At 33.0% G+C, this 27,242-nt stretch overlaps 1 protein-coding gene across 1 annotated transcript; it reads left to right on the forward strand.

Moving 5' to 3' along the window:
- Positions 1-9,554: 9,554 nt before the first annotated feature.
- LOC131652963 (uncharacterized) lies at positions 9,555-16,165 on the forward strand. The gene is made up of 5 exons (XM_058922964.1): positions 9,555-10,134; positions 11,318-11,354; positions 14,842-15,078; positions 15,162-15,209; positions 15,307-16,165. Exons 1-5 carry the CDS (start codon positions 9,812-9,814, stop codon positions 15,721-15,723), a joined length of 1,062 nt encoding a protein of 353 aa, XP_058778947.1. The 5' UTR covers positions 9,555-9,811; the 3' UTR covers positions 15,724-16,165.
- The last annotated feature ends 11,077 nt before the right edge of the window (positions 16,166-27,242 follow it).

The raw sequence follows: 27,242 nt of genomic DNA on the forward strand, positions 1-27,242 counted from the left end.
CAATGTCTTATTACAAAATGTTGTACTCCATGATTTGTTTTAAGAAAGAAGTGTGTGTACCTTAAAAACACTCAATAAGAGATATAGGAAGTATGAGTCAAATCTTTATGATGTAACCTAACATTTGTTGTGTTGTACTTAGCATTTACAATGTAATTTTTATGTCTATCTTAGCTTTGATAACCCAACATACCGACTTAAGTTGAGGTCTCAATCTATGATTTAATCATTCCTTGGCAAAACTCAAAACACCTCACATGCTTCCCAATACATCTATTTCTTTCTCGCTTACTTCCTCCACCATTATCCTATCACACCTCTTTTTCCTCTAGATTTATAGGCCCATGTTATCTACTTTAGTCACTGTCTCACATCCCAATTATTATAAAGATTTTTCTATAGTTTAGAGTCTTGCTCCTCAATCACAATTATTTTAACTGCATATTTTATTATTAAAATTATATTTTGAAATTTACAACTCTCATATATCTTAGTTACCTACAGCTATAAGGTTATGATATTTAATATAAATGAATCTTTGAACTTTGAATTAATGGTCTGGCAATTGCTGCACCATATGATTCATTTTGATATTAAAATGTGTTTGGCTGAAGTGATTGAATTTTTTAAAATAATTTTAATACTTTAATTGAGTTCTCTTTATTTATTTTTTTAAAATTATTTGAAGGATTAACAAAAAAAAATTAAATTATTTATTTGATAAAAAGTATTTTTACATTTTATTAGCCATTCTTATGAAATTTTAAAAAAATTGGATCAGATTTGAAAATCAATAACTATTTTCTAATTGTTGAAAATTAAACTTATTTTTGACTCTTTATTAAACAAATATTAAATTAAAAAAATATGCCTTATTATTAACTAGCGTCCAGACGGATACTCATGTGTCTGTATGTTCGCTTTTTTAATGCATAACCGAAAAAATATAAACAATATTTTTTATTTAAATTTGATTTTAAAATAATATATCATGTAGAAGTTAATAGTATATAGTTATGTGGAAGTTACTAATAGTAGTTTTAATGGAAATTATTATGTAAATTACACACACAAAAAATAAGGGTAGAAATGGAAGAAAAATAAGCTACACCAAAATTATATTTTGCTATAGATGACGTGGCACACTTGAGTTGAATATAATTAATTAATTTTTAATTTTTTTTATAGATTGAATTAACCTTTTTTTTCTCAAATAAAAACTTCTACATCATATTCTTCCTTGAAAGTTTCTCTACCAATTTCATGGATCTCTTAAACACCACACAAAATTCCATTTTTGCCCATAATTTCTGTAGATGCACATCCGGAAGCACTCCATATTTTGAACAAATTTGATTCCTTCCGTAGATACATATACGGAAGCGTATAAAACAAAAGAAAGCACACTTAATTTCACCTTATTTCCAGTTTAGCAATACTTCCGTAGATGCATCTACAAAATGTGGTGAAAATAGAGTGTTCCATAGGTGCATCTATGGAACAGTCTGCTATTTTTTGAATTCATGTCATTCAGAAACTCCATTTTTAAAGATATACATTTTTCAGATTCAGTAATGCATTTTAAAGACAACGGTAGGTAGACCAATAAAAATACAAGATATAAATAATGTCGGTCAAAGCGTTGAGTACATCATCAAATACATAAAAAAATGAAATATAAATACATCATCAAATATCACTACTGAGTATGTCTAGTATCATCCTGCGCATCTCCTCTACCTCTGCCTCCGCGTCCATCAAGGCTATGCTGACTCTACCCCTACCGTCAAGTGTCCCACGGGTCCTGGCACGATGTCAACGGTACAAAAATGCACTCTCTGCCAGCGTGATCATATCATTCAGCACACACCTATAAGCAGTCCCCTCAGAGAATAAACCCTCTACAATGGCTCTGAGGCCCGTGTCAACTATCTGACGACACAGAGGAAGAAGATCATAAGTGTGGTCCAACTGAGCCTGATGCGCAAGGAGAATCTCCTCGTGGGCTGGTCCGGATGGACCTCCCTCTACAGCTAGAAGCATGTATGGGTGTGAGACTCTGTAGTACCAAGAGATGTATCCATCGGACAGCTCTAGTCGTGCTCTTCTAGCGACGCACGTGCCTCCTCAGGGACCATGTGATGCTCTAGTATGCAAAGACCTCATCTAACTCCCTGCGGGTCATGGCGATAGGAGCTGAGACAGTAGCAAAAATAAATTGATGTGTGGTGACAAATAACAATGACAATCAAAATAAATGGTCTTTAGCAAAACTAACTCTATGTGTAATAAACACTAATTTAACTTGGCAAAAGAAGATACAGTAAAGATAATAAACACAATAACCTGTTTACCCAAATCGATCAAACGATCCACTCTTTAAGAGAATAACTCTTTGATTCACTATACTTCCAACAATTGTTACAAAACATTACAAATGAGTTACAAGAAAATAGCCACCAAGCTCCCATAGAAAAAACCATATTTTCTACAAAAGTGTTTCGCAACTCCAACCCTCGATATATGTATGAATCACGCAAGCCTAGAGTGTTTAGAAGTTTTCAAATCCCCCTTAGCTATCTCTAAGGGTTTCCCGAATTCCAAGAACACACTCTTATAAATTTGCCATTACATTTCTAAGATTGCCACTAGAATTCCCAACTCATTCTTTTTGTCTTCAACTCTAAAGTTCTGAAGGTTGAGATAGAAAACATACAAGAGATACATATTTATAATTTTTGAAACCTAATAGATCCATAACAAACCAAGAACATAACCCTTAAACAAATGAATAAAAAAACAACGAAGTCTAATACACGTGAATTAAAAAATTCAGACCTAAGCTCCAACAAACTAAAACTCTCTCCAAACATTAAACCAGTATTCCCACTTGCTCTGTCCCCAGTCTCCCGCCACATTGACTTCACACCAACCTCACTTTGTCTCGACTCCACCGACAACCTCACTCTACGCCGTTGTGTTATCTCTACAGCCAGCCTCAAGCAGGTTCAGTTTCGTTTCCAATCTTACACATCTCCTCCACCATCATTCTTCGCGTATATGCCATCTTCATCGACTTCGATGTTGATTTCTGATTTGCGCAATCTCGAAATATGATTTCTTTCACTTCATCACCTTAGGTTTTAAAGCATCATTAACAGGTTCAAGAGAAGAATGCTTAGTTGGATCTTAATCTGACTCTCAAGTTTGAAAACTAATTTTGACAACAAAAATCCAAAATTATACACCACACAGTTTGATAGAAATACTAATTTTTTTTTTCATAAAATGACAGGTGTAAATTATTTCTAGGATTGAAAATAAGTTTGTAAATTATTTTGGATCCATTTTTACCACTAGAAACAATTTTGAGGATAATGATTTGATTGATAGTAGGCTAGCCTTGATAGTATGGTTGCTTTCATGGTGAACACTAGTGTGAGTGAAATGCTCTAACCAAATTCTTGATTTTGGGTAAGTGAAAAATGCAGTCTTTACGCTGACTTTATTGATGGATTTGGAGGTTTTTTTCTTTCAATTTTTTGAGGATATAATGAGAAAGCATGTTTTCAATATTGTTTTGCAATTTGTTTTGTTACATACTTAATTTCAATTCTAACCCTTGTGACTCCTATTTCTAAAACTTCTAACATTGCCACAACAAAACTTTATCATCTTAATGTGATTTCTAACTTCAAACTCAAAATTATTTATAAAGTTTTTACATGTAGACTTGCCAATATCATGTCAAACATAATCTGACCTCACAAAAGAGGCTTTATTCACGGTACACATATTAAGGATTGCATTTACCTTTCTTGTGAAGCAATTAATATTTTGAATCAAAGATCTTCTAGGGTAACATTTCCCTTAAAATTAATATTAGGAAAGTTTTTGGTTCTATCAATTATATTTTTCTTCTAAAGCACATTTGGTTTTGTTCAGAAATTACTCAATTAGATTGATATCATTCTCAAGTCTTCTAAGTGTTTTATCTGGGACAATGGTAAGGCACATGATTTATTTTATTGCACGAGAAGGGTGGGACATGGATATCCTTTGCCACCTCTTATATTTTTCATTGTTGCGGAGGATCTGAGGATACTAATCTCAAAGTGTATGGCTCATGCAACTTTATCTTTGATCAAATCTCTAAGAGGTACTAATGTTATGTCTCACATTATGCACGTTGATGATTTTATAATAGTTTGTAGGGGTGCCAAATAGAATGTGTATTTCCTAAAGTATATTTGCAATATATTTGGGTAAGTCATATTCAAAAGTAAGCCAAAGGTGTCCTAATTTCAATCTATCCTCACAAGATCGAAGAAGAAAAATAAGTAGCTTATAAAGCTTCTCTTTTATTTATATTTAGAAAATTTCTTTATCCACCCTTTTAGGTTGAGAACCCTGCTGGAAATTTCAAAATACATTTCAGAGATGTATCTCCAAAAAAATTGAGATTTTGATTAATTCGGATATGCATATCTGAAAACACCAAAAAAAATTAAAATTTTGATTAATTCGGATATGCAGTTCCGAAAAAACCGCAAGAAATGGTGAGAGGTTTTTTCGGATATGCATATTTGAAAAAATTCTAAAAAATTAAAAAAATTAGAATATTGACTAATTCAGATATTATAAAATTGATATAATTTATAAGTTATGAATAGTAATAATGATAATTATATTGTTGATATTTCTATTCTATTTTCAATTATAAATTAAAAAATAAAATTCATAAAAAATTTAATTATTTTTTGATAAATTTCATATTAATTACTAAAATTATAACAAATACACAACAATTATATAAAAAATAAATATATTAATAATTATTCAACAAAAATTTAAAATAAAAAAATTCAAGTAAGAATAAAATTATTTACTACTTTATTCATATTTTAATATAAATTCCGAATTACCTAGTTTTTTAAAATAATAAATAAAAATATAAAATATAAAAATTATTTTAATAATTAATTATGATAAAAAATTATTTTTCACTTAGTTTAAAAAAATTACAAGAAGATTTATCTTTATTTAGTGAATAAATTATATATTTAATTTTATATAATTTAAAATGTATTTATGAAATATAATAAAAATACTTTTCAATTATATAAGTTAGTAAAATAATTTTTAACTTTAAATTTTGTTTGGAAATTTTGTTTATAAAATGAATTTTTTTAACTATAAAATTATTTTTGAAAATTAGTTTATGAAATAATTTTTTTATGTATCATAAAAAATGGTAAATAAATATCTTTATTATTATTATTATTATTATTATTATTATTATTATTAATTTTATATATAAGAATAAGGTGTTGATTTAAATATTTATTAGGCTTATGTTATTATTATATCTTGATTATAATGATATATATTTAATAATATATTTTAATTAATACAATTGATTATTGATTCATCTTGATTTTAATTTTTTAATAATTATTGAGTTTTTTCGGATATGCGTATCCAAAAAATTTCTAGACCAAAAATTAAAATATTTCATATATGCATCTCTGAAAACATCTATTTCCTAAAAAAAATGTCTTCGGAAGTTCATCTCCAAAATCACATTCTAAAAAAAGATATTTTCGGATATGCACTTCCGAAATAACTCTTTTTAAAAAAAAAATGTATTCAAAGATGCACTTCTGAAATATAAGAACATTTAAGAAATTTTCGCCGCGAGTTCCTATGAAGGTATAGGGTGGATAAAGAAATTGTCTTTATTTATAAGTACTAGTAGAGTCCAACTAGTGAATAGTAAAAGTATTATTCTTGGTTTACAACTTTCATATGTATTCCTAGCCAATTTATCAAAGTATTAGTACATTTCATTTATTGGTGTTATAGGAATGTCCTAAACATCACTTGATTCAAAGATTGCCTCTTGTTAGTCATAAATGGCATTTATGATGCTTAGATATAATAAGGGTGGCGACAGAGGAGCTGACTAAGGCAGTTATGCTATCTAAAATTATTCTTCTCACTTCTTTGGGTACTTATTTGTAAGGGTCAAATTTCCCTGCACCCTTAGGATTCTATAATGAGAGTGGTTTTATGTGATCTCCAAATTTGAAAGGTGGAAGGATTGCCACATCTTGAAATATGATTTTAGATTAGAGGCCATAATTTTTTATGGAGATCTGGTAGCTATGATCTATTGGTCCTTGGTTCCTTCTTGGCCAATTTCTTATAAAATTAAATCTCACTCATACCCTTGTGGTGGAGGACTTATGAACTTGCTAAAAAAGTACAATGAGGACAATCCTTATTGTGTATGGTTGTTTGTGGTCTTAGGGTATTTGGATGTGTTTATGGCTAGCTCATGTACAGTTGCCAGAAACTCGTTATATGGTTTTTTATAAGAAAAATTGAAGAACCTGTTTTATTTCATGGATGATGTATCTATAGGAAGCTCATTGGACTTGGGTTAAAGAGTTGAAGAACGTGGCAAAAGGAGGATTGGTTCTCCCTTGAATCATGGGGATGAAGTTTTCCTTCATTGAATCTGTCTCTAGCCAAATACTGCTTGGGCACATAATCATCTATACTCATTAAGTGTACGAAAAATATAAATCGGATCGGGCAACCCAAGCAAATTTAGGTGACTAGGACCGCTTAGAGCGCTTGCCTAGTAAAATTATTCTAATATGCAATCCCTAAAGCACGACGCCTTGAAAATGACAGAGTGTTTTAAACTGAGTATTTTAGGTCCTCGTAATTGGGTCGAACCCATGAAAGTTCCTCGCACAAAGCTATGGGTGAGTCTCTCGATAAGAGCTTGGAGACGAGTCTCTCACGAAGAGTTTAGGGGCGAGTCCTTTAAGAAGAGTTAGAGGAGATTCCCTCAAATAGGGCTTAGGGAAAATCCATCAAATAGAGCTTAAGGCTTATCCCTAAAGCATAATTTAGGGGCGAGTCCCTCAAATGTCAATCTCACTAGCACACCCATTATTAAATGCCCGTAATGATATAACTTCCTAGGGAAAGTAAAACGGCTGAGGAACGTGGAGAGCAACCATTGGCGTGACTAAAGAGGCCATTATCGCCCATTCTTCACAGCATACGCTTCTAGAAAAAGGGTAGTTCAACTTCATTTTCGAGCACGTTTTCAATTGCTCATTCATCTGAACAAGTTGTTCGTCTTCTCCATATTCAGGATTCTTTGTTCGGCTGGCCCACGTGTATACACCATTTTCCTTCTCTTCATATTTTTCCTTTTCAATCATAGTGATTATTAGGAAATTAGATGAGAGCGGTAAGGTGATAGAACCATCAAACGATAAAGTTTGAGCTTATATGTATTTGTATTGTACAAAGAATATTGAGCGAGTGGATTGATCAATTGACTAAAGGCTGTTAGAAACAAGGGTGTTTAGGAGTTATGAAAGCACTTTAAACTTTGATAGCCAAAATTTGAGTGATTGTGACTCCCTTTCCCTTCTACTTTATCAGACACCACAAATTTTTTGACGAAGTCTACTTCTTCCAAGTAATCAGGGAATGTTGATGCCTTATGTGAAGGTTTGAATTTATCCATAATCAGAGATGAGGAGGATGCCATCTTACATCATTGATCCAAGGACGAGAGAGTGTGCATGGCCTCCCCTAAAGACTCGGAGGATAATTTCTTTTATATGTATACCCCCGTGATCTAAGACTTATGGGTAATATTTCCCTTTATCTCATTCGAGTTTGAGATACTTACCACAATCAACATCGGTCCTACTCAGATATCGCCCTTGGATAGATGTTCAGAGTCTTATTTAGTAACTTGGAGGTTTTCCCTAATACAAGCTTGTTTTTCTCCTTCTATGATACACAAATATGTTTTAGGTAAATTCCAAGATTGATTTGAAAAAAGAATATATGTTTCGGTATTTCGTTAATGCGCATGATTCAACATAACACACGTGAAATATTGTGACACACATGATTCAATATACTCCATACAGGGTAATAATTTTCTGCAACAAGTTAATTTACTTCTAAGTTCCAGTTTTTTCTAAAGTCTCAAACCTTTAAAAGTATGCATCCCTGTACCAGTTAAAACTTCATCGTATTTGGTATCATTGAAAAACTATATCTAAAAAATAATCACAAAAATTGTTTGACATACCCGTTCAATGAATTCGAGTCCATTAGAATCAATATAAAAGGTCTTGCTGCTTGTTAGATTTGTTTTAACATCGGTTGAAATTTCTTTGCCAACTCTATTGCCAATCAATAGAAGCCAAATTTTGTTGCCATCTTCAATTATCAAGCCAGGAAATATAAGTAAAAGTAGAAGCCTACTTGATTATGAGCACTAGTAACATCATCGTTTGAAACATGATAAGCCAACTTGATTGTATTGTACATTATTGCATAATCAAATAGACAAATTTTAACAACCAAAACACATCTATACCATTCTGTGAAGATACAATGCCATATATCCATTTCAAAAATAATATATAATGGAAAGAGAAAAGTCTTAAATCATACTATTGATATTATTAAACAATGGCTATATTTGAAAACGTAAGAATTTATTGATTTGTGAAACATGGCGATTTGTGATCCGACCTTTTATTTCTCATTGAAATTGATCAAAATATTTCTAGAAGCTCAAGAGAGATGAAGTCAAAATTTAAAATAACTAATGTATATTTTAATGATAAATTTATACCCATATTATGATAAAATCATATCAGTTAAATCTACATAAAATTAATTTAAAAATTAAAATATATGATTTTCACAAATTCATCAATGGTAAATAATTATTTTAAATTATATTTGCAAAATTAGTTCAACTAAACTTCAATTTGATTCACATGACTTTCTATTTTTAAATTATTATTTATAAATCAGATTAGACCGTCCATTAAAATGAAAAAAAAATGATTGAATTATTTTAAAAATTTTAAAAGGCAAATTTTAATTTTTAATATGATGATCTATATCTGTTTGGTCAAAGAGTAGAAAATCTATTTAATACAAATGTTTTTATCTAAATTATATTATAGTATTTTGTTTTTCTTTATAGAGATTAATTGGTGTAAAAATATTTATACTATGAATACGTCACAATCATTGGAAAATAATAAAAAAAAGTCAAACAGATATAAGAATTTAATGTTTATGATGACTCTGTATACATTATTTCTCCAGAATTAATAATGACAGTGTAAAATATTTTTAATTTAATTAATCACAATTATGTATCTAATTAAAATATAATTTTAATTTTAAAAAATTAATATGACATGACAAGTGTAAATATATATATATATATATATATATATATATATATATATATATATATATATATATATATATCAAATAAAATCTTTCTTTTATTTAAAAATCAAATTTATATCCTTATTTTTCTATTTTTTTCTTGAGTAAATCTGTAACTTTGAAAAAAATATACACTAGAATTTAATTTACCAATAGTACATCCACATATCTAAATTATTATCATTGTTTCCCCTCATCATCATACAATAAAAAATCAATAATTAAAATTTAAAAAATAAAGCAAGAAGCAAAAGTCGACAAATACAACACATAATTGAATAGTCTCTTTCTTCTTCTTTTCCTTCTTCTTCTTCTTCTTCTTCTTCTTCTTCTTTCTTTCTTTCTCTTTTCTGTTTCAATTTGAATTTAAGAAAAAAACTTTGAATTATTACAGCAACACAACAAACAAAAACTCCACGCGCCGCTCTTTCTTTCTTTCCAAATCTGAAATCTTACCGCCGCCACGCCGCCACCACCGTCGTCACCGCCGTCTTTATGAATCAAAGCAACCATGGGCGGAGTAACGTCCTCGATTGCTGCTAAGTTCGCTTTCTTCCCGCCGCAACCACCGTCGTACACAATTACCGTTTCTGAAACTTCCACTGGAAATGATTCTCCGGCGACGAAGCTCTCGATTCCGGAGGTTCCGATGAAGGAGAACGTGGATATAGTGAAGCTTAAGACAAGGAGAGGAAACGAAATCGCGGCGGTGTATGTTAAGTACCATAGACCTACATGCACCATGCTTTACTCTCATGGAAATGCCGCGGATTTAGGTCAAATGTTTGAACTCTTTGTTGAATTGAGTAATCGACTTCGCCTTAATGTCATGGGGTACTTTCCTTTTTCCTTTTCCTATTTTTAACTTTTTGATTTCTTATGCTGTGCTATTTGAGATTTTTATGGTTTTTTTTTTTAGCTATATGATGGTTAATTATTATGATTAAAGTCAAATATTAATTATCTCAGGATTATGATAGATGTTATTGTTTTTTTGCAATAATTGGGTGATTAACTACTATGATATTGGAATGGGAATATGCTGTTTTTGTTCATTAATTGATTTTCCTTTTTTAGTTTCATTGATTAATTAATTAATGTATTAAAGAGAATAGAGATTTGATGAAAGTTAATATTGTGTGATTAGGAGATTATGGATTTGGTATCTTTTTAAGATAAGATTGCTTATAGTAGATCTGCAATGGATGCAACCCTTCTTTTGGATCTTTCTAAAGTGAAGATGGTGTTTTTTGTTGTTGTTTTTGATTGATTCTCTTTGTTTTTTTAATCAAAATACTTTTTGCTTGAATTTGGTAAAGATGCTTTTTGTGGTGGTTTTGAACTTGTGATCATGGAGTAAATGCTTTAAGGTAGGTTTCAATCATTTCTAGGTAAATTATAGTTTCCTAATATTAATGATGGTATCGGTGTTAAAAGAGGAAAGGATCTAACTTTTTATTGAAGATGTCTGCTACAGTGATACCAAATTTGATTTCCTAAGATACATCACATCATACACATGATTCATTCTTTTCCTGTTTAGATGAATTATAGCATAATAATTTTTTTATAGAAAAGATTGAGTGAATAAATGCTTACATGTTGTTATCTATCTTCCTGCAACTATTTTTGAAGCAGTACCTGATGATGAGTGAATCAAGCTTCTGCGTTATATTGTCTATATAGATCGACTATGTTTTATGCTCGAGCGAACATGGTGTGATGGATTTTTTTTTTTTTTTTTGCTTAATATTGTTGTACCATTAGATTATTGCAAATTTGCAGTTCCAAGATATCAGTTTCCTTTTTTAGTTTCTTCAAAAAGATTTATGTTTAGTGACATAAAATTGTGACTGGGAGTAATAAAGTAATAAGTGTCAATCTTAAAGTAATAATGCTTTTCCTATTCTCATTTGTGTAAAATATGAAATATTCTCATGTTCTCTTTCAAAATCTTCTACTTTATATCTTTTTGTTGAATTATATTATATATTAATAACTTATTTTCTTTCTTCAGTTATGATTATTCTGGTTATGGACAGTCGACAGGGAAGGTTAGTTGTTTAACTTTTCAGCCTCTAAGTCTACATCTCTATTAATACTAAGATGTTCCTTTAGTCAAACTTCTACATTTCATGTTTAGCAAATTCATATCGGTCCAAGTTTCTTCCTACACGCATCTTATCTTTACCTGAAATAGTGTTTGCCCTTGGAAGCTGATAGAGGCCAGAAAATTATGGGGAACACTGTATTATTTATTGCAATTGGCGGAGCTTAGGGCTCTCACAATGGTGCATGAAACAGAAGACTAACCAGAGTTCCGAAAACTTTTATACCAGAGCAAAATTGCTCTTAAATCAGAGAGTATCTCTCCTAACAATCTTTCTAATTGAATTACTCATTTCCCTCCCCTTCCTTTTATAACAGAATATTCCCTACACTTTAGGGATTATCCAAACTAATTATTATTCCCTCAGCTTCCACAGCCTTCTAGAAGCTGTAAGTGTGTGAGGTGTATGACTTGGGCCCAATGGTTAAGTCATCAAATCCATTGGGCCATGGTATCAAAAGATTTAGAGGGAATTAAGCAAACTGAAAAATATGCAGGAAAAGAATACCAAGAAAGAGACTAGAAGTAATTCTTTTATTTGTTGGATTCTTCATTATTCGTTAACTACGAACAGGCTTCTTTCATTTAACTGTTGTTCGTCCTTTGACTAGTGTACTAGACTAGTCATCTAAGAAATAAAGCAAGAAGTAAAGTATCATTCCGAAGGAGGACTATGCTAAGTGCCAACAATCAAACATTATTTATTTTTGAACTTAAAATTGTAATTACTAATTTATGAATGGAGAAGGTAACAAATAATTTTTAAGTAAATTAGAAACAGATTAAATCTACAAAAATTAAGAATCTCAATATGTTAATGCAGCTAGGGTTAGAATCTCTACGGTCGTTTTCCTATGCAGTTGAACTTGAAATCAGTTCAAGTTATATCCATGTAATTGATGTATGATTTACTAGGTCCTAATACATTTAACCCCTTGACATGATCTCTTTAATTGGATAAACATTTTATGCACCAACCTCTGGAACCTGCATTATCCATGATTTCAGAGTTTTTTAATCAGGCTGCAGAACTGATCTATAGACACTTGTTCACTATGTAGCTGTTGCCAAATTTTTTGAACTTGCAACCACCTACCATAGGTGTTGAAATGCAATTGGCATAAGCCATATTGACTTCAGTGAGCAAATCCCAAATGTATTTAGTTCTGGTGAGTTAAAGATAGCCGGTAGGCAGGTTTTTTTTACCTCTATGCCAAGAATGTTATTAAGAACCCAAGTTGCTCAATTAAGACTAAAGAGATCATTTAGCTTAACAATTAGTTGCTCAATTAAGGCTGAATTAGTGCCTGTTATATGACACTCTCTCTGGTTCTAACTATAGGAGAATTTTCAGAGGATTTTTTTGGTTCCATTTATAAGAAAAAGTTACAACCTAAGGTGTATTTATTGTTTAAATTAAGTTATATTTTTACCATGATTTAAAATGTTTGTCTTTTCAATATTAGTGGGTGCAGTTAATGTCTCACAATTTATCAGTAGGGTATATTATATGTAATTAGATTCAAAAAGTATAAATTATTTCATTGGTTTTGATGTTTTGTGGTTTTGTCTCTTATGATTGGGACATGAGGGAGTGTCATCAATGTAGACTGGGATATTGGTAAGGATCCCATTTACTTGAGTGAAAAGTAAACCAAGAAAGGCTTTGGGGAGCCTGTCAAATGTCACAAGGGCCTGTTTCAGTCCATATAAAGCTTTCTGAAGCTTGTAAAATATTGATGTATCAGTGGATTCAAAGTCTGGAAGTTGCTAGCTGTGCGTATAGATAGATGTATTAGTCTATGTAGCCCATGTAGGGGGTGTTATTCACATCTAGTACTTGAACTGGCCACTGAAGAGGTATGGCGAAGCCAGTGCAAGAATGATGTGAACTGTATTAGTTTTACCATTTCTGAGAAAATCTCTTGTGAAACGAGATAGAAAAATTCTAGATTTGTAGCGCATATATACATGAGATTGGTAGACTAGGAAATATGGGGACTATCTAAAATAATATTGGAACGGGAGGGAGGTGGTTATATGGGAGAATTGAATCAGGCGTGCTGAGAAACATGAGTTCAGGTAGAGATGGAGAAGGGGAAGAAGTGGAAAGTGAAGGCAGAGAGGAAGCTGGAGAGGGATTAATATGCGATGAGATAAGAGGTAGAGCAATTGGAATATGGAAAATGCTATATTTCCCAGAAAATGTTTTAGTAATTTATCAATTATCTTCTATACATGATTTGCCCAAATTTGCAGAGTTCAAAGAACTTAAGTGCGTGTTTGGTTTTATGGTGGAGACTGGAGAGTATCAGGATTGAGTTTGCCTTGTCTTAAACAAAATTTTAGTAAAAATACAATTGTTTGGTACCTGTCAACAGAATTGATTTTCCCTCCAACCCTTAGTTTCAATTGAAGTGATTTGAAGTAAACATTTGCATTAACACGAAAACTTTTTACTAGATTATATATCCGACTTACTTTTAGATTTAAACAAACCAAACCGAAATTATTTAACTTCAAATTCAATTTTAACCAAACGTAAATTCATTCAAAATCACATTTACCAAACAATCATCTGAACACACACATACTTAAGTCATCAGCCGAAAGTGTTGCCCTGTATTTAGAATTTCTCTTGAACTCTCTCAATCAAGTTTGATCTAGTTTTTTCTAAACAAAATTGCTATGTTCTGTTTAGACATAGTTGAATGAGGTTTTTCTTCCCTTCAAAAGACCCTGTTATAATCTTGTATTCAAGATTGTGGATTACATGGCTACAAGTCATGCAAGTAATAGCAAAGCACTACTTTGCAAAGTTTTAAAAGGTTGCAATGTCCAACAATTGGTTATTAAGTTTGTTAGAACTGTAAAGAACATTCCACACGAAACTACTTTTCAGATTCAAATCAGAGCCTTTGTCAAAGGCTTGATACCCAGCTTGAAATCTCAGTATGAGACAAAAATCAAAGCAACCATTTCAAACCCTAAAAGCATTTTTGGGCCACAAATAGCTCGTTCACACGATTAGTCATTTTGAACCAGGCTTCAGTAAATAGGCTTTCTAGCTTTGTCATCCGTGAGCTGTCTTTGATTGAATCGTGCTCTAAGTCCTAGCCTTAGGCTTAGAAAGTCAATCTATCCTAATTTTGTGTTGAGGTTATGTAGTTCATCTATTTGAATTTTGTCTAGTTAATGGGCAAGTACACTTGCAGGTTGCCAATTGAATTCATAATTTTGGCTGAACATGAACCCCAAAATCGTGGAACTTGCAAGGATCTCGGTTGCATGCTAGTATATAAGCTGATGACTTTAATCTCCATCTAATAAAGAAACTATTTTTCTTTTTTTAATACTATCATGTTCTTGATGGTTCTTTCAGAGTGACATTGCTTGTATGTTGACAGTCATCCTTTTTTCTTTTGAAACAGCCATCTGAATATAATACATACGCAGATATTGAAGCTGCCTATAAATGCCTGAAGGAGCAATACGGGGTAAAAGATGAACAATTGATATTGTATGGTCAATCTGTTGGTAGTGGTCCCACACTTGATCTTGCTTCAAGGATATCAGAATTGAGAGCCGTTGTGTTGCATAGTCCAATTTTGTCAGGGCTGAGAGTACTATACCCTGTAAAACGAACATATTGGTTTGATATTTACAAGGTAGAGTTTCCTTACTGATTGTATTTCAACACGCTTCATTCAATACACCGCGACTTATGTGGTTGGTTTTTTACTTCTTTCAGAATATTGATAAAGTTGGTATGGTCAAATGCCCTGTTTTGGTTATCCATGTAAGTATCGCTCTCCCTCCCCCAAATATGTAATCTGTTATTAATCCGCTCAGAATTTCATAGATTGTAGTAATGTTTTCATTTTATCCAAGATCAGGGTACAGCAGATGAAGTTGTAGACGTGTCCCATGGAAAACAGCTGTGGGAACTTTGCAAGGTAAAGTACGAACCCTTGTGGGTAAGTGGCGGTGGACATTGTAATCTTGAGCTTTACCCCGAGTTCATTAAACACCTAAAGAAATTTGTACAGACAGTTGGAAAACCTAAAGCAACTACTGCAAATGGTTCTGAAAAGGATAATGTAGAAACTGAGAATCAAGGCAACAAAGCTAGCAAAGAATCAGAAACTGGAACTTCTAGTACTTCTGAATTGAGTACAGAAATTCCCGAAGCTTCTAGAAACAGTTTAGATAGCCGGCTTAAAAAGTCTAAAAAACCTGACAAACCAGAAAAGTCTCGAATGAGCACAGATCATGTTGATAGATTTAGGCGAAGAAAGGGGTTAGTTTGGTAGTCTCTCACATGAACTGTGTCCAGGATAACTTATCCGCTCCTATCCACTATTCCACGGATCTGACTGTCCAATAGTCGGGATTCTCTGCATTCATGCGGCTGGGATGTCGTGGATGTTTGGTCAAGATCATAACGTTCAAATTTTAAGTTGATATTTTGAATTATAAAATTAAAGTTAAACTATGTATTTTTTTTAGTTATCTTTGATCGTACGACCACTAATGTCTCCGTCTGCATGAAGAATGCGGGATCCTCTGATTGCAATGAAAGGCAAATTCTCTACCCATTAGGTAATGATGTCTGTTCTAAGGTGAATATGTTGATTGAGTTTTCTGTACTTTAAATGATTCAAAGTAACATGTGCATTTTTATGCATTTTTATGGCCTGTAAAATCAACATCTTGATGTAGTAAATGAAATCATTAATGTATTTTCTTTTGATATATTTCATGTGTTTCAGATATTGCTTTCATTTTGAGTTCAATCTTTATCTTCATTAACAGATAGAAAACATAGAGTAAGATAAAATGCAAGATTACCAGAGTAGCCTTTTGTCTCTTTTAATGTTGGAAATATTCCAAATTCTTTAAAAAAAATCTTTTTTGAAAACAAAAAGCTTATCTTCTAGGTAATGCCATTTGATACGAAGACTTTTAAGATGCACCTCTTCTCAGTCTTGATATGCATAAAGTTCAATAGACTTGATAGGATACGCATCATCATATTCTTTATATTGTAAGGCACATATAATATATAATATTAGGGAATTGTTAATCTCACTTTAACAGGTAGGAAAGTATTCTATGGAAATAAATAAATGCACTTCTGATTTTAGAAATGCATTTCTAGACGCTGTCTCATGCATACACAATTTATTTATTTGAGTCACATCTCAATTTATGACTAGATTTATTTTGAATGAATTTTTATAGTATTTCTGAAAATACATTTTTGAAACCTTCTAATATTAGGGAATTGCAGACACGTGTATTGAGTATTTACATGTGTTGGGAATATCAATCAACAATTTAAAACATTCTAATAGAGACCCGAGTACTGTGTATTGAGTATTTACATGTGTTGGGAATATCAATCAACAATTTAAAACATTCTAATAGAGATATATGAAAAGGACTATTGTTGTAATAGTGTGGTGAAATATAGGAAAAATGCTATTATTGTAATAAAGAATGTGGTGAGGTTATTTGGTTAATAATGAATAGGGTAGACTGCTTAGTTGGCAAGTTTGTTATGCCTCTTAGTAGTATATATTATATAGAGTGAGATGAAGGAGGTTGAGATTATCATGGAAAATTATAGTTTGTTATGGACAGTTGGCTTCATGCCTTTGTACGAGTTTTTCTCTGGGGGCATTAGGATATTCATCCTCTTGCATTTACTTTTCTTTTTCAGAAATAATACACTATTTTTATATTTGTGCGTTTTAAATCCATTTTTTCTTTATTTTGTATTTTTACATTAATTTCTATATCTCGAATTCGGGTTCCTAATACATTCCAATAAAATGAATTAAAAAATGGAGTTAGTTGAGTAATGCAAATAGGATGTTCTTGTGTATAAGAGATTGCAATGATATAAGAATCCAATGTTTGATTCTTAAAACTCACATTCATCTTTGTAGAAAACAGCTGACAATTTTGAGTGGTTTTAGAAAAATTAAGAAGCAATTCATTTATCACTATCCCAAGTTTAGAAGTGAACAAGAGTTGATCACTTATGAAGTGAGGCTGGATCTTGTGAGTTAATATTAACTATTGATTTTAACTGTTGAGTGGGGTACTGAATCTTGTGAGTTAATATTAACTATTGATTTTAATTGTTGAGTGGAGTACTCGAGTTTGCAATGTCTTGATTGAATAAACAACACTGCATTGAAGTTCTTGGCATCTTTGTTTGAAAATAATGGTGATTGAAGTAAATTCTCTTACTCGCATTAATTCACTCAATTGACTAATATACTTCAACGATAAAGTTTATGTAGAGTAATATGTGTTGTTGACTTAACTAGGTTTTGGAAATGCATTTTTGAACATTTTAAAAATATATTTTTGAAATAAATTTAGTCATAAAATTGGAGTGTGACTAAAAAACAAATGAGCTATGTGTGCATGAGATGCGTCCGGAGATGCTTTTCTGAATTCTAAAAGTGTTTTTGTTTTTGTTTTTCAAAGGTGGGGAAGCAATTCTTAGATTGTGTTAAGCAATTTCTTAATATTATTACAGTTGCTTCAGAGCTAATACTCAATGCTTTTTTAGCTAGAACTCTAGCAGATCCTACCTCAAAACTCTTGTGTACGAATCGTCTAATATTTTTAGATTTGCAAATTGCAAACGGGAATAGTGTTAGGAAATAACCTCCATAATTTTCCTCCTCCATGAACTCAAAAATAGGCACTAGCAGAAACGTGGAAAATAAAAGCGCAATGACACAAAAGAATTTTAGCATGGAAAACCTTCTCAATGTGAGAAAGGAAAAACCATGGGACCCTTAGGCCTCTTAAAACTTTCACTATAATGATAATGAAAATACAACAACTTCACCCTTAGGAGGAACTTTACAATGTATCTCTCAATTTGTAAGAAACACTCTCACAAATTGACTCACTATTTCTCTCACAAGAAAACTCTCTAAGAAACAACTTTCTCTCTTGAGCAAGGCTCTATGTCTCTTGCTTCTAGTTTCTCTTGTGTTTTTATATGTGTTTTGAATGCTTGCTCTTGGTCCTATTTATAGGAGAAGCAAGCCAAAAGGGTCTTACATGCATGATGACACTTGTTACTTATTTGCCTTTTATGCAAAACACCAAGTGTTCTTTGCAAGACATGCAACATAGCAAGTGTCCTTTGCAACACATGCACCATAACAAGTGTACATCATACTTGTCTTTACATGCAAACTTCTATTTTTTCAAATGTGTGTTGGCTATGTGGCAATGGTTGGACCCCACATTTCTTCCCATCTAGCCATGGGGAATGACCTTGATTAGTTTGGGGTTGCTGCCAATCCAGCAACATGTTTGCAAAACTCTACATTCTCATTAGCATGAACTTTTTCTACTTTCAATAGTTTACTCTCCAACACATCACGAATTCAGTGATATATCACATCAATATGTTTTGACCTTGAGTGATATGTCGAGTTCTTGCTAAAATGAATTGCGCTCAAACTATCGCAATAGAGAACATAAATTTCTTGATTCTGGCCTAACTCTTGCATGAACTTCTTCATTCACAGGATCTCTTTACAACCTTCAGTGATTTCGATGTATTCAGCTTCTGTGGTACTCAAGGAAATGCACTTTTGTAATCGTGATTACCATGAGACAGCTCCCCTGCACAAGTAAATAAATACCCAAAAGTAGATTTTCTTGAATATACATATCCTGCCATATCTGCATCTACATACCCAATGAGTAATTGCTTTTCATTTCCAAAGCACAAACACTGCTTAGCAGTTCCTTTTAGATACCTCAATATCCATTTCATAGCATTCCAGTGCTCTTTTCTTGGATTCAACAGGAATCTACTCACAACTCCTACAACATAAGCAATGGCTGGTCTTGTACAAACCATTGCGTACATAAGGCTACCCACAACTGAAGAATAGGGTACCTTGCTCATTTCTTCTTTTTCTTCTTCATTGCTTGGACATTGTGTCTTACTGAGTTTCAAGTGACCAGATAGTGGTACATGCACATGTTTAGCATTATGCATGTTGAACCTCTCAAGAAATTTCTTGATATAATCTTCTTGTGACATCTACAACATTCTTTTAGGACGATCTCGAATGATCTTCATTCCAAGAATCTTCTTTACCGCACCTAACTCTTTCATGGCAAAAGATTTTCTCAATGCCTTCTTCAGAGCAGCTAGCTTTGTTTTGTCTTTCCCAACAATGAGCATATCATTAACATACAACAAAAGTATGATGGGCTCACCATTATCATATTTATTCACAAACACACAGTGGTCTTCAGATGTCTTTTCAAATTTATGTTTGGTCATGAAGAGTTCAAACTTCTTATACCATTGCCTTAGAGCTTTCTTTAACCCATATAGACTTTTCATCAAGCGACACACAAGGTGTTCTTTGCCTGGTTCTACAAATCCTTCGGGTTGCTCCATGTATATTTCTTCCTCTAAATCTCCATATAAGAATGTTGTTTTAACATAAAGTTGCTCTATATTCAAGTCTAGCATTGAAACTATACCAAGGATTGCTCTTATGGATGTCATCTTCACTACTAGCAAGAATATATCTTCGAAATCTATCCCTTTCTTTTGATGACACCCCTTCACGATAATTCATGCTTTGTATATGGGGTTGGGTTGTTCTATTTAGATTTGAGTTTGAACACCCACTTGTTTTTCAAAGCCCTTATTCCATTTGGTAAATTCACCAAGTCATACGTCTGGTTCTCCTTCAATGATTGTAATTCTTCTTGCATGGCTTGCATCCATTTGTTACTGTCATCCATCTCAATGGCTTCCATGAAGCTTTAAGGTTCTCCTTCATCGGTGAGACTTGAGAGTGACATACTCATCTGGGGAATATCTTTTTGATGGTTGTCTTACTCGCATGGATCTTCTTTCTTGAGTTTCTTGGTCCCTCTGATTAGTCTTTATCATTTTCTCTTCCAATATTTCCTGACCTTGTTCTATTTGGTCAGGTTGCTCCACATAATTGGGTTGTATTGTCTGACCAGGTTCAATATTTTGTTGAGGAATCTCCCCCTGAGTTTTGTACTATAATGGTCTTTGGCTTCTTAGATTGAATATCATGGATTATTTTATCTTCATAAAATACCACATCTCTGCTTTAAACAATATTCTTGTTTGCAGAATTCCATAGTCTGAATCCAAGTTCATCTCTGGAGAACCAATGTATATGCACTCCTTCGTCTTAGCATCAAGTTTTTCTCTTTCATCTTTGAGAATATGGATAAATCCCCTACACCTGAATACTCTCAATTGACCGTAAGAGGCTTTCTTTCCATACCATACGACATCCAGTATCTCTCCATTTAATGGCCTTGAAGGAGACAAGTTTATCAAATCCATTGCAGTTCTCACCGTTTCACCCCAAAATGGTTTGGAAAGTTTTGCATGAGAAAGCATGCTTCTGAATTTCTCTGCAATTGTTCTGTTCATCTTTTCTGCTATTCCATTCATTTGGGGAGTCTTTGGAGGTGTCTTATCGTGTCTTATCCCATGAGCTTTATAGGAGGTGTCTTCTTATGTCTTATCCCATGAGCTTTACAATATGCTTTAAACGGGCCTAGGTATTCACCTCCATTGTCACTTCTTAAGCATTTTAACTTTCTTCCAGATGTTCGTTCTACAGAGGCGTGAAACTCCTTGAAAGCTTGTAGAACTTGATCTTTCTTTTTCAATGGATACACCCACACCTTTCTAGAGTGATCGTCAATGAAGGTAACAAAGTATTGTGCACTACCAAGAGACCTTTAAGATGTGGAGCAAACATCTGAGTGAACAAAATCTACTATTTTCTTTCGTCTTCTTACATCATATAATCTTTGAAAAGATACTCTGTGTTGTTTTCCTGCTAGACAGTCTTCACAGGATTCAAGTGGTTGTCCTTTGATATTTGAGAGGTGATCTTTAGCAAGAATCTCTATACCTTTATCGCTCATGTGGCCAAGTCGTTTGTGCCATAATTCTTTGGTTGCATCTTGAGAAACATTAGTCTCTACCTTGTTTATCTTTCCTTGCATGATGTACAGGGAGCCTTCCTTTTTGCCACGATCAATTGTCATACTCCATTTGCTAAGTTTCCATCTACCACCACCTAACTGGTTTATCATCCCCAGGTCATGCAAGTTTCCTACTGAGATAAGATTTAGATGCATTTCTGGTACATGTCTTACTTCCTTCAACACGGGCTTATTGTCATTTTCTGTGATCATAGTCACTTCACCAATGCCAACAACCTTGCTTATGACATGATTTCCCATCTTCACCGTACCAAAATTTCCTCTTTGGTATGATGAGAATAGTTCTTCGTGGGGTGTAACATGGAAAGATGCTCCTGTGTCTATTATCCAAGTACAATCATCGAATGCAACATTTAGATCATTTTCATCTCCGATAAGGAAAATATTCTCGTCATTCGATACTACTGTAATTGTTGTTCCATCTTCCTTATTCTTATTTGGGTTTATCGAATCTGGATGGACTGTTCCAACATGTTGATCTCTCTTCAAGAATCTACACTAAGGTCTTCTATGGCCAGGCTTGCCACAATAATAACAATTTAGTCTTGTGCGAGACTTGGATCTAGTTTGTGATCTCCCACGACCTCCTATTTCACGATTCTCACCCCTTCCTCTATTATCAATAATGTTGGCTTCGAACTGGTTGTTGAAGCCTCTTTCCCTCCGTCTTGACTCTTTATTTAGAAAGTAATCTGTAATAGAATCCATGACAAGTTTTCTGTCTGGAGCAGAGTTACTAACAGTGACGACTAGAGTATCCCAACTCCCAGGTAGAGAAGTTAGGAGTAGAAGAATTTGTAACTCATCATCTATCTTCATGTCGGATTTTATCAGTTGATTCACAATACCTTTGAAGGTATTCAAATCCTCGATCATATTTTGGCCATCTGAGTACTCCAATTTCACATATTGTCTAACAATGTGAGCTTTGTTTCTCGACATCTTCTTTTGAATCAAGGATTCAACTTTGGTCCATAACTCATACGCATTGGTATAAGTTGATACATTCTCGAATAAACTTCTATCTATGTATTTTCTAATCATGGCAACTGCCTTCCGATTTTGGAGCTCCCACTCTTTATCTTTCTTCTCCGTGGAGTTATCCTTTTCAAAAATTGGCTCATGCAAATCTTTGCAATATAGGTGGTCTTCCATCATCAGCTTCCAATAAGTATAATTATCAGCAGTCAGCTTGAACATATCTCCATCGTAACTGATAAAACCCTCCATCTTGAGAACACGGGAAAGTAGTTCCTTCAACCATGAGTTTTGTAAATAGTGTCGTACACTGGAAAAGTCATTGTAGTTTATGAATAGTGAAACTAGAAAATTCTCAGGAAAGAGAGAAAGGTCAATATTGACACGCTTAAATACCAAGTCTTTCCTTAGCCAGAACTTACTAAGACACACTTTTGCAATACTACAATTTAATTTCAACTATAATATTTCTTTCCTAACATGGAAGATCAAACAATGTTGCAACCACATAGCATACTAAGAACTGTATTATAAGTACAACACCGTGGTATCTCAAAGCTCACACAGTGCTCTGATACCATTGTTGGGAATTAACCTCCATAATTTTCCTCCTCCGTTAGCTCAAAAATAGGCACTAACGGAAATGTGAAAAATAAAAGCGCAATGACACAAAAGAATTTTAGCATAGAAAACCTTCTCAATGTGAGAAAGGAAAAACCACGGGACCCTTAGGACTCTTAAAAATTCCACTATAATGATAATGAGAATACAACAACTTCACTCTTAGGTGGAACTCTCTACAATGCATCTCTCAATTTGTAAGAAACACTCTCACAAATTGACTCACTATTTCTCTCACAAGAAAACTCTCTAAGAAACAACTTTCTCTCTTGAGCAAGGCTCTATGTCTCTTGCTTCTAGTTTCTCTTGTGTTTTTATATGTGTTTTGAATGCTTGCTCTTGGTCCTATTTATAGGAGAAGCAAGCCAAAAGGGTCTTACATGCATGAAGACACTTGTTCTTTTCCTTTCATGTAAAACACCAAGTGTTCTTTGCAAGACATGCAACATAGAAAGTGTCCTTTGCAACACATGCACCATAACAAGTGTACATCATACTTGTCTTCACATGTAACCTTCTATTTTGTCAAATGTGTGTTGGCTATGTGGCAATGGATGGACCCCACAAATAGCGCATGGCCAAAATATATTATGATAGCAACATCACACACATATATATAGTAATCCTACCTAGATTAGCTTTTCTATATATAGACGGTCCTAAGTCTGGGTAAAAGGAGATGGTCGTGTTAGGCTTTCGACAACCAACATAGTCGAATCTCTATGACATGGATCTACTATGAAATAATGTGAATGTTAGGCCGTTGTCTGTAAGCAACGTGATGTACGGATTGAGAACGGTGTCAAAAGAGTGAGGGTTGCTATATCACCGCTTGGATGTAGTGAAAAATAAGTAAGGGTTCCTACATTTTTGTAAATTGGTGTGGGTAAAGAATCTAGTTAATGAGAGGATGATTCGCTTTGGATAATGGAATATTGTCACACTTACTAAAAAATATATGGAAATAGTTCACGTTATAGTTAGGAGGAAGATCAATTTTTTGTGCCTATAAGAAATTAAATAGATAGGTGAAAAAGTGAAAGAATTAGACAACTCGGGATTTAATCTTTGGTACACCAAAAAAATTAAATCAAGAAATAGAGTGGGGATTATTATGGATAAGGAGTGAAAGAAAGATATTGTGGATGTGAAAAGTAGGGGTGTACATGGGTTGGGTAAATCCAAAAAACCCAATAAAACCCATCCAAATCAACCCAAAAAAGTGGGTTGGGCCGGGTTATTGGATGAATACGGTTTTCAAAAATGAAAATCCATTCAAAATAATTGGGTTATGGGTAAACTCACACCCAACCCACATAACCCATGGATTATTGAGTGACTCTTTTTTGTAATTATATAAGTGATAACTTTGATGTTTTTAATTTTGGTTGCTTCAATTTTGACCTTTGAACATATTTAATTTTGTAAGTAATGATTTTAACTTATTTAGGATGCCACACTTTGATTATGTGATGCTAATTCTTGTAAGTTGCAAGTATTTTATGCAATTATATGTATTACAGTAATGTAACTTTGATTTTTGCAAATATGTTTATGAAGAATTTTATCGTGCATTTAGATATTTGTGTTTAAAACAATAGCGGTAATATGTTAAACAATTTATTATGAAAAAAATGTGACACATCATTAATGATTATATAAGAAAGAGAGAAAATTGGGAAGCCCACTACCCAACCCAGTCCAATCCACAAATTTGGGATTTTACCCAAATCGGTCAAATGATATCATGGGTGGTTTATTTTACCTCACCCAAACCAGTATATCATGTATGGGACCAGTATGTCATGTATGGTTGGATTATGGTTTTGACTAAATTCAACCCAAACTGACTCCAATACACCCCTAGTAAAAGAGTAGGAAATATACTCTTAGCATTAAAATTTGTTGTGGAACAAGATACCTTTAATGTTATTAGTGTGTACGCACTTCAGGAATCCCATTAGCCTCTCTCTCTCTCTAAAATTATGTTATTCCCATTTGCTTCATTGTACCTGATCCTTCTTTAGAAGTGATAATTCTCCTTTCCACTAATAATATTATAATAATTACCTCTTTTTTATTGTTACCGTAAAAGTATATTACATTTGGTGCTGTCATTTATACCATGGGAGACACATCCCTATATTAAAGAGCTTCAAAATAACATTCAATGCAACACCGAAGCGATAGATTAAATCTAGTCGGAGATGCAAGCTAACTTTTGATGTGCATAAGTGACCAACGCGGAACAGTTCACCCTGTTACATGAAGCTATTGAATCACTCTTGAAAAACAATCACCTGCAACAGATTTTTCCCATGGTGAGTTGAACTCGAACAATTCATTTCAGGTCAGATCCATGGAACTTGATTTTTCGTGATTTGATGGGGAAAATGTATTGAAACTAGATTTTCAAGGCGGAGCAATTTTTTGATTATCATAATATACCTGATGAGGATCAATTGCTAATTTCATAAGTACACTTAGATCATGATGTGGTACTATGGTATCAAATGAATCAACGTTCACACCCATTTCGTTCATGGCAAGACATTACATCGACCGAACTCAAAATAGTCACATTCAGCTCGATCGGGACTTTTGATTCTAAATGGAAGAAGGTTGACCACATGGCCCGTAAATTAGCGCCCGTCTTCAGCTTGTTGTGAATTACGACAAAATTCAATATTAATTTGTGAGGCAAAGAATAGTAGTAACCAAAATAAATGGTTTATAATAATTATAATCCGTAAATAGATAATATAATAGAATAAGGCGAGAAAAAGACGAAGATTTGTTTACCCAGTTCAATTAAACGATATACTCTGGGGCCTGGGGGAGAGAGCAACTCTCCAATTCACTAACTCAGAAAGTTGTTACAAGATATTACAGATGAGTTACAAGAAAATAGCCTTCAAGATTCTCAAAGAATAAACTCTTTTTTCTACCCAAGTGTTTCCCAACCTCTTCAACTCTCAATATAAGAATCACTCAACCCCAATGTGTTTAGAAGTATTTTCCAATCCCCTTAGATTAGGGGTGCTCAAAACCAAACCAACCCAATAGAAAACCGCAAACCAAACCAAACCAAACCGAAACCGCAAAAAACCGCATTTGGTTCGGATTAGTTTGGGTCATTTTTTAACAAAACCGCACGGTTCGGTTCGGTTTGCGGTTTGTATTTTGTAAACCGAACCAAACCGAATCAAACCGCATTATGTTACAACCTAAATTTTACTTAACTCACATTCAACCCAAAATTAAACCTATTATACATTAGTCTTATGAATACGAACAATTTTCTCATCCTTACACATATAATTTCAGTCCCGATCTTCTCAAATCTCTAATAACATTATTTCACCTTCTTTGCCACATACATCTTCCCTCTTCTTCTATAATCTTTACTCTCCTATATTCTTTCTTTTTCACCTTCTCATTTTTATGTAAATGTTTCGTATTTCAGTTTCATTTTTATCGCGCATCTTCTTCTCTAATCTCTCAACACTTTTTCTTTTTCTTTTTCACCTTCACTAATTTTTCGCCTCTTCTATTTTTTTGTTTCATTATAATAATTTTATATTGTTTTATGTTATTATTTTATGTTTAATATTCCACTTTTGTCTAATTTAATTTTTACATATTACATGGAAAATTGTTGTCAAAATATGACGAGTTTTGTTGTTATTTGTGAGTGTATGAATGTCTAAATATAAAATTATGTTGTCGTATATATGTGTATGTATGGCTCAATAAAATATTTGTAAAAAACCGAACCAACCGAACCGAACCAAACCGCATTAGTTTGGTTTGGTTTGGTTCGGATTTTTTTTAAAAGTCAACCGAACCAAACCAAACTGCACTATTTTTTCTCTTGCGATTCGGATGATTTTTTTCGTCAAAACCGCCCAATACGCACCGCGAGCACCCCTACCTTAGATAACTCCAAAGGTTTCCCAAAAACCTATGCCTTTCTAAATTTTTCCTTTGAATTCCTTAAATCCTTATTCTCCATTGTTGCTATAAGCTCTAAGATTGTCACAATATAATAACAGAAGATATATATATATATATATATATATATATATATATATATATATATATATATATATATATATATTTATAATAGCCAAAATCCAACAAATCCATAACAAATCCCAAAAAA

The sequence above is a fragment of the Vicia villosa genome, linkage group LG2 (genome assembly GCF_029867415.1).
Source record: "Vicia villosa cultivar HV-30 ecotype Madison, WI linkage group LG2, Vvil1.0, whole genome shotgun sequence".
In the NCBI taxonomy this organism is placed as follows: domain Eukaryota; kingdom Viridiplantae; phylum Streptophyta; class Magnoliopsida; order Fabales; family Fabaceae; genus Vicia; species Vicia villosa.

Excerpts from the sequence above, each read along its gene's own strand:
- LOC131652963 (XM_058922964.1), top strand. The coding sequence starts at position 9,812 with ATGGGCGGAGTAACGTCCTCGATTGCTGCTAAGTTCGCTTTCTTCCCG. Across the intron at positions 11,355-14,841 it reads ATGGACAGTCGACAGGGAAG|CCATCTGAATATAATACATA; the intron begins GTTAGTTGTTTA and ends CTTTTGAAACAG. Across the intron at positions 15,079-15,161 it reads ATTGGTTTGATATTTACAAG|AATATTGATAAAGTTGGTAT; the intron begins GTAGAGTTTCCT and ends TACTTCTTTCAG.